The following is a 9,301-nucleotide window of genomic DNA, read 5'->3' as shown; positions in this document are numbered from 1 at the left end:
GTTTTATTTTTACTTATTCACATTTAACTTTCACGATAAGTATATAACAACAAAAAATAAAAATCTTAACTTACTTACGTAAATCTTACTTTGATTTACTATAAAAGACATCAATTTTTATACCAGTAATCGCATTAACTTATTACATACTAACTTATTACATTAACTCATGTTTATTTGTAAATGTTTACAGATATAATTTTATTAACTTTGAAATTTAGTTCAATTTTGGTTTAAAACAATTTTAGTTTAGAACGTATTGTAAATTTTGATTGTATCATCGGTCTAAATTTTCATAAATTGGAACTACTTCTGTAAGTTTTAAATGAATAACAGTCATTTAGTTACTAAACAATCTATTTTTCAGTATCCAAAACAAAAGATCCTAAATATTTCTTTTAATTTGTATTGCATAAAATGTAAATAGCAGATATAAGATCACGTAAGTAGATTATTTTATTGTATTTGTTATAATAAAAAAAAATTAATGTATTTGTTATAATGAGTTATCTATAAATAATAAAAAACACAGTTCATATCTTTTTGAAATTAAAACTCTTTGAATAAATATTTTCTGAAGCTTAATACACAAGATAAACATTTTACTTAAATTAAAAAAAAAATTCTGTTACATTTTGTTGTTTATTTATAACAGTGTTATAAAACTTTGCTTACTTATTTAGATTTTTTAACCATAACTGTTATTCCCTTATATAAAATATATAAGTTATTAAAAAATTTAAAAGTAGTTAAATGAGATATTATTATTAATTAATAACAAATGTTTAATATTAAGTAAGAAAAAAAGTATTAAATAAGAACAAATACTTCAAAAAATAGAAGAATAAATAAAATTTTCTTTTTTTAATCAAAAATTTTATAAGAGTTTTTTTTTTTAGTTATTAAAAGAAAATTTACAATTATTTCACAGAAAAATTTAGCTTAGCAGCATATTTAAATATTAAATACAAACAAAAGCGCACAAATTAATTGTTAAAATTTTAAAGTATTATTAACTGTTTCAAAGTTATTAAACTTTTATGACGTAAGTTACATTTTTATGTTAGGGTTCATCAAACTAACATCCTAAGAGCTAAGTTTAGTTGGTCGTTCAAGTCAGTTTTTTTTTTTGTTTTTACTGTACAAACTTTAATAAACTTCAGTTTTAGTTTTTAAACTTTAAATTGAAAGAATTAAAGAAGATGAATATACAACTATTTTACTGTAATCACACTAATGAAAATATATATTTTAAAAAAGCTGAAGCATCTAAACATTATAAAGTTCAACTAAAACAAATCTAAACAAGTCAAAAACTAAAACAAAGACTTTTTAAATAAGTTCCATTTAAAAAAGTAGTAAACAAAATCTGACTAACTAGAAATAAGTAAATACAAACGTTTGCATACTAATATAACTACACATGTAAGTTTTTTTTGTCAACAAACCAAAACTAGTTAATCTTAAACAAGTATAACATACACAAAACTAACCTACAATACACTAAGTTTAACCAAATGACAAATATCAACTAAACTTAGTTCAGCAGAATCTAAAGGTAAAAGTAATCACAGATTCAAACCATTTTAAATTTACTCAGTATACTGGCTCAACTGAATATATTTCAAAATTTTAAGTTTAGCACTTTGTTATAAAAATACATTTGTGTGGTCGGGTGCACGACTATTCAAATTCCGACAATTCAAACTCCGACAATTCAAATTCTTAAAAAAAAAGTGAAACAGTCACAAATAAAAAAGTAATGTATATTTGTCAAATATAAAAAATATATATATAGGTTGTATTAATATCTGCAAGCCACTTTTTTCTTTTCGCAAAACATTAAATATTTTTTGAGATATAAGTTAAATAAAGTAAAAAACATAGTAGTTTTTAGTAATTTTAGAATATCTTTAAAAGTATTTTCGATTTTGAAAATATGAAAAAAGTGGCTTGTAGATATTAATAAGATCTACATACATATTTTTTGTTTTTGTCAAAATTATATTACTTAACGAGATATAGTCTTTTAAATATTTTTTTAAGAATTTGAACTGACGGAATTTGAGTTGTCCGAATTTGAATTGTCATGTAACCGTGTGGTCAACACTAAATTAGCATACTACTTTTGGTTTAATAAAAAATAAATGTTAAACAAAATCAAAAACTATAACCTTTCGAAATGTTATTATCTTTAACTTAAGAAAGTTAGGTTTTTTGGTGTTTATTTGTTTATTTTTTAAAACAAAAATTATCTTACTTCTCATATATTTTAGAGTTTTGCATATAGTAAAAACAACTTAAAAGGGTACAATACAAACAAAACTCATTGGGTCAACTGCAGTTGTAAATTTTTTAAATCTTTTAATTGATAACATTATGCAAATGAGATATGTTAATAATACAGCAGTATATTGATAACATATAAACCCTATCCTACCCCTAACTACTTTTACGATCTTTATCCCTAACCCTTCTTACCTTACACAAGCATATAAAAAATAAATTAAAAAGAAATTTTATTAACTAAAACTTCTAATAGAAAAAAGTAAAAATTAAGCCAATTGGAAGCGCCTTGTATTTTCAGCTGACAAACACTTATTTAACAATACTAGCATATAAAAACATTATAGATTTACACTTTAACTAAACAAAATAAAACTGTTTAGTTTGACTAGTCGTGAGAAATGCACGAAGCGTTACTTTTTCAGTAAAAAAGTCTAGCTTCAAGTGAAAAAGCAAGTTTTTTTTCGGAAAGCATCTTGAAGTTATAACATATAAAACTCGTGCAAAAGTGACGCTAAGAGCATTTGTGACCCGTTTTTGTTTAGTTTATTTACATTAAAAGCTGTATAGTTATCTTTATTTTCTTAATATTTAGCAATAAATATCTCAAAAAAACTTTTATTAGACTTTGAGAAAGTTGTAACTATAAAACAATTAAAATAATTATATTTTGATAGTTTTAATTCATAGTCTACTACTTAGATAAAGTTCAAAACGTTTTCAAATTTGAAGACTAAAGTTTATACTTTTTTGATAACGATATAAAAGTTTTATTTAACTTTATTTTAAGTCTTCTGAGTATAAGTGTTTTTTTAAGTATTTATAAATTTTATTCTAAATATTAGTAAAACTCTCTGCTAAACAACAAAACCATTCCAAAAACCATAATAAAGCTCAAAGCTCATTTCCACATCATGCTGGATATCATTTCAAAACAATAATATTTGAAATACTACAACTCTTTTCTGAGTATGTACAGAATCTACTTATAAGACATTAATTTAATGTAAATCTAAAATAAAAGGTTTGGTTGATAAGAAACTGATTGATTTTCTTTCTTTTGTAAAGCTTAATTTTTACATAAGCAGTTACTGAAATAAAATAACTTTTAGTTTCTAATAATCTTTCAATACATTTTGATCTTAGAAAAAAACTACAATATATTTTATTTTGAAAGTTTATGCTTTAGTTAATAAATTAAGATTCTAAAATTTTGATTTTTTTAATCTTTAAACTATGATTTTAAAAAAAGACAAGCAAAAAACCTTAAATAAATTCAAACACTTAGTTTTTAGTTTTATAAATTTTAACTTACTAAAAACCTAATGTTAATAGCAAATTTTCACTTCCTCTTACTCAAGAGTTATTGATTTTATTTAACATTTCAAGGGTACCTACCTTTTTTTTACAATTGTTTTGTTTTTTAGTTTTTACCTAATCTACTAAAGCTTGTTAATTTATAGTCTTTACAAAATTAAATTAGTTTTTGTCAAATAAGGCTTATTAATTTTAATAGATTTAATACAAAAGATTCAAAAATAGCTTGTTTTCTATCATACAAGGATACATATTCTGGAAAAACCTGTAATTTGACAATTTAGGCTAAACTAACTGGAATTTTGTTTAAAAATTACAGAAAAAACATTTCTAAACAATTTTCATATGTTAAAAGATTAAAATATTTTGTATTCATCAAAAGAAATTTTATAAAAAAATATTTAAAGTAGCTTTACAGTATCTTTTAAATGCTGTTATACTTTTTAACACAGTTTTTACCTTAAACTTAATTTTTAACTTAAAATAGACCCAAAAACGAGTACTTTCAAAAACCTGGGAGAAATTTCTCAAAATCAGTGGCCACCCTGATTATATGTCTTCAAACTTTTAAACTTAAGGCCATAGGGGGGAGGGGTCTGATTTTTTTTTTACAAAAAGTAACTTTGGTTTTTATATGAAAGCTTTATATACAAACTACAAGCCTGTTTTTATAGAATTCAAAAATATCATTTAACTTTTGAGATATTTTATTTTTTGTAAAAAGTTTCCAATACGAACCGCAAATTGTTGGGGGTCAATTTTCTCGGAAATTTAAAAATTCACTAAAAATCTATCTCCTCCTTCATTTTTCAAGCAATCTTCTTCAAATTTTCAGGAAATGTTCCTTATATTAAAAGGAAAAAACGTTATTTTAGAATTTGTATAATGTAAAAAAATAAAAATTTTATTACAAAAATTTAAAAAAAAAGTGTTTTTTTTTCAAAAAAAAATATTTTTACAAATTTTTTTTTTAATTCCAAAGTAATGTTTTTTTTATTGTAAAATGATTAGACTGTAAAAGTTTGAAGAAGATTGCTTCAAAAATGTAGGAGGAGATAGATTATAAATAAAGTAGTCTTTTTTCGCTGTTTTAGTTTTCCCTTCCCATAGGAAACCTCTTATGCGGCCCGACTTTGACTGGTCATATCTCAAAAAATAATTTGAATTTTACAAAACGATAAAAAGCATCTTCAAGCCAAAAAAAAACTCTCTAAAATAAGATCAACTTATAAAAAACATGTTTTACCCCCCCCCCCTATGGCCTTAACTATTGTTTATATTTGCAATTAAATGTTTACTTACAGCATATCTGCCAGATTTCTAAGAACAAATGACACAGTTATTCAAACATGACATTCTAAATTAAAACAAGTAAACTTTTATTCAAAGTTATTATTCTGGCAACTCTGCTTTACAGTTTTTTTGGTGGATACTACATAAGTTTTTTATCTTAACAAGAAATTTATATGTTTCTTAAGTAGCCCTTTTTACAGGTTGCCCATTTTACTTGAAATTTGATACTTTTTAAAAATAACCTGGAATGCATAGAAATTTGAACAATTTTAATATTTGAAATGATGAAATTTAGATAAGATTTATATGATATCTGATTTTTTTTTGTTCAGAGTTTTTATTATAAAACATATTGAAAGTAGCATTACTGTCCTGGATAAGACATTAAACTGTATCCATTGTAACGTGGGTAAGCAAAAGGTTTTTTTGTGCACCAGGTTCTTGGATAAAACGTTTTGAGCGCTTGTTTTTGTAACTCAATAAACAATTTATTACAGTATCTTTTCCATAAATTTATATTACTAGAAACATTTTTTTTAATCTTTTTTTTTTACAAAAAGACACAAAAAAAAGTTTCAATAAAAGCTTGGAAGAAGTCAGAAAATTAGGAAGATGTTTCTAAAATCAGTAGCCACCCTGCTTAGTTTAAACTTAAATTAGAAAACATAAAAAAATTATCAAGACATTTTATAAAACTAATTTATTTTGTTCTAACTTTAAAATGTATTACTTACTACCGGGTTGCCACACTCTCATGCTAGTTTGATTTTTTTTTTAAGCAGGCTAGTTTTTGTAATGTTGTAAATGAGTTTGAGTTGATTAATTTTTTGATATTTTGGTATCTTATATTTATTTTATTTTCTGCTGTTCCTTTTTTGTTAATTTTACAATCTTGAGTTTAGTTTTTATATGTTGCTCTACAGTAGAGCTAGACAGAAGAAGAAATGTTATATAGAATTTAATATATTAACGTAGAGCGTCTACTTAATTATAACAGAAATATTTTTCATATATTTTTGTAAAAAAAAAGTATAAAAGCATATACTTATGTTACTGCTCTCAGTGATTTATAAATAACATATAAATATAATGATCTAAAAGCCATGGTTCTGAACACCTAAATTTTTTTAAATCACATGTTTTGTGCATAGAAGCTTATTTTATTTAAATTTAATTGATGAAAAAAAATCAAAGGTCTAGTTATGTTAATAGTCGCATCATATATCAAAACTAGTATAAAATATAACAAGAAGGTTTTGCAAACATTTAAGCATATATTTCCATCTTAAACGTTTTCTGTGCACACTGAAATATATTTCATGGGCACAATGCATTCTAGCTTAAAAAGAATCGCATTGTAGGCAAAAAAATGTTGTGGAGAATTTTAATAAACTCAGGCTAGTTTTTGGTCCCTCAGGCTACTCTGTTGTTATACAATAAGATTTAAAAAATAATAATTTAAAACTGAAATAAGTATGTATCTATCTATATAGATTTACTTATACTGAAATTTCTTGTATGTTTGTTGAATAAAACCCAACCAATAAAATATTGTTGTATAAAATAACAACAAGGTACTTGTTTTATTTAAACTGACATATATATATATATATATATATATATATATATATTGAGGTTTTTAATATTATAAAATATTTTTATATTGTGTTTAGGTATTATACAGCTTAGAATTATTTAATTTGATTTTGTATTAGAAATAAAATAACAAGTCTCAATATTGTACTACTTAATCTAAAAATATGCTATATTTTGACAAATTTTAAAATTCTTAAACTAATATGACTAGTATAAAAATCGTGGTAACTAATTTCCTTATTCTTTTTATTAAGCTGCTTTATTTTTTTTCTAATACATTTTGGTAGATACTGTCCAGTTTTACAAGTAAATGTAACATTAATTTTGATTCTTTAAAATATGATTATCACTATTCAGAAATCCAAAAGACATAATAAAAAATGCTTTAAAAATTAAACTTTAGCTTGTTAATTTTGAAAAGTTATAGATAGTCCTTACTTGTTTCCTGACTAAATGTAAACATTTAAACTTGAGTATGATTTATCTTTATAAAAAATAAATAAACTTTTATAAAATTAAAAAAGTATTTGGCTGGTTTTTAAAGGGATACAAAAAAAATCTTTTTAATAGTATAATGTACTGTACAGTCTATACTGAAGTTTTCCTTCTTCTTTAATTAATTTCTTATTTAAATACAAAAAAACCTTTAATTAAAGTAAGAATTTTTTTAAATGTTACAAACAAACAACATCTATTTGTAAATATTTATCTATACATGATTTACTATAAGCAAACTATTCCTGCTAGAAAATAGTCAAGAAGTTATATGTTATTTAAGAAAGTCATTTTTACAATCTTAAAAATACTTATAATAATAGTTTGATACTTAAATATGCAAATCTTGTTCTTTATTAATAATTATTTATTATAGATCATGATTTGTTTCATTAGACTTCATTCTAGTTATTATACTGCTGTTATTAGACTATATGTTCTTAAGAATTTAAAGTTATAACTGAACAATACGTAATGTAAATAAAGCAATTCAAGTTTTTTTAATGTTATACTGTTTTCAAATTGCACTTCAAACATTTTTCAGTTATTTTAAACAGTATTAAATGATAACATTGTTTACTTTGATATTCTACCTCTTGTTTTTGGTGGTTAAGTTTGTTGCCTGTTTTTTTGGAGTAGTATTTGTTTGGAGAATTATAGTATGGTGTTTTGAACTGGGCAAGAACAGAGTGGCAGTGGTAGTTTTGGGTGATATTGGAAGAAGTCCTCGTATGCAGTACCATGCACTTTCTCTTGCGTCTCACAATTACGATGTTAACTTGGTTGGTTTTGCAGGATCAACGCCTCACAGCTCTATTATGAACTGTGAAAAAATTCAACAGGCTCATGTGAAAGAAATTGTTGTTTCAAATTCTCGCCCAAAAGTAATAGCATATGTTGAGAAGTTTATACTACAAGCATGTTATTTGTCCGCAACACTGTTTAATATTGGTCCTACTGAGTACATACTTATTCAAAATCCCCCGTGCATTCCTGGGCTTTTAGTTTCTTTACTTTTTTCTATGGTAAATAGAAGCAAACTGATTATTGATTGGCATAACTATGGCTATTCCATTCTTGCTTTGAAATTAGGAATTGATCATCTTTTGGTAAGAGCTTCTAAAATATATGAAGAATTATTGGGTCAACTTTCTTCTGCTAATTTGTGTGTAACAAAAGCTATGTGTGATGATCTGTATAGAAACTGGAAAATAAGTGCATCAGTTATGCATGATAGACCAGGGCCCTTATTCAAACCTATATCTTTGAGAGAGAAGCATGATTTGTTTGAAAAACTTGCTCAAAACTATCCCCAGTTTCAAAGCAATGATGAACTGTCTAACAATAAAATTACTTTTGTTAATGAAAAGGATGAAGTTGAACGTAGGAAAAAATGTCCTGTAATTTTAATTAGCAGTACCAGTTGGACTGAAGATGAAGATTTTCAAATTCTTATTGATGCTTTAGACAAGTTTGATGCAGAAAACAGTGAAATAACATCAAACAAGTTGCCTGATGTGCTCTGTGTTGTTACTGGTAAAGGACCTAAAAAGGCCTATTACAAAAAAATTATAGAAACAAAAAATTGGAATCATGTTGAGATTGTTACTCCGTGGCTTGAAGCAGATGATTATCCCAAGATACTTGCTTCATCAGATTATGGTGTGAGTTTGCATTCGTCTTCTAGTGGTTTGGACCTCCCAATGAAAGTTGTTGACATGTTTGGCTCACAACTTCCAGTTCTTGCACTTGATTTTAATTGTCTAGATGAGCTAGTGCGCCATGGTGAAAATGGTTATGTTTTTAGAAACTCCAATGAGCTCAAACAGCAAATATGTGATTTGCTAGTTGATATGACAGAGGCTAAAAGCACAAAGGCCAACAAGTTCAGGCTTGAAGTTGATAGATTTAGAGGCAGAACATGGGTTAAAGCTTGGGATGAAATTGTACAGCCATGCTTTAAGTAAAAAATTATAAAACATTGTTTTGGTTCCTATTCTTGAAACATTTTTAGTTTACATTTATATGTATTTATTTTTACACACGTCAAATAGTAGTACCTACTTCTAACTCTTTTGAACTTTATACACAATTGATTTTTGATATTTTAAATAATTCAAGTTGAAGTATCATGTTTTGAAATATCTTTTTTAAGCAGATAATATTTACTTATGTAAAATATTTAGGAAATTTTTGTTAGTTATTTTATCTGTTTTCTACTGTCATGAGTTTTTATATTTTTTTGTTTAATGCATGCTATGTGTATAAGTATAGCTTTTTCAAATACTTCGGTGAAATTGCAGTATTTTTATGG

The 9,301-nt window shown here is 24.8% G+C and overlaps 1 protein-coding gene across 1 annotated transcript; it reads left to right on the top strand.

The window, feature by feature from the left end:
- The first annotated feature begins 7,540 nt into the window (after positions 1–7,540).
- Positions 7,541–9,284, top strand: LOC145829541 (chitobiosyldiphosphodolichol beta-mannosyltransferase-like). The gene has a single exon (XM_082937378.1). It carries the CDS (start codon positions 7,551–7,553, stop codon positions 8,952–8,954), a length of 1,404 nt encoding a protein of 467 aa, XP_082793504.1. The 5' UTR covers positions 7,541–7,550; the 3' UTR covers positions 8,955–9,284.
- The last annotated feature ends 17 nt before the right edge of the window (positions 9,285–9,301 follow it).

Source organism: Thalia democratica, chromosome 1 (assembly GCF_965202585.1).
Source record: "Thalia democratica chromosome 1, ktThaDemo2.hap1.1, whole genome shotgun sequence".
Lineage (NCBI taxonomy): Eukaryota > Metazoa > Chordata > Thaliacea > Salpida > Salpidae > Thalia > Thalia democratica.
The sequence above is the reverse complement of the archived record's forward strand: the minus strand, read 5'-3'. Positions and strand labels throughout refer to the sequence as shown.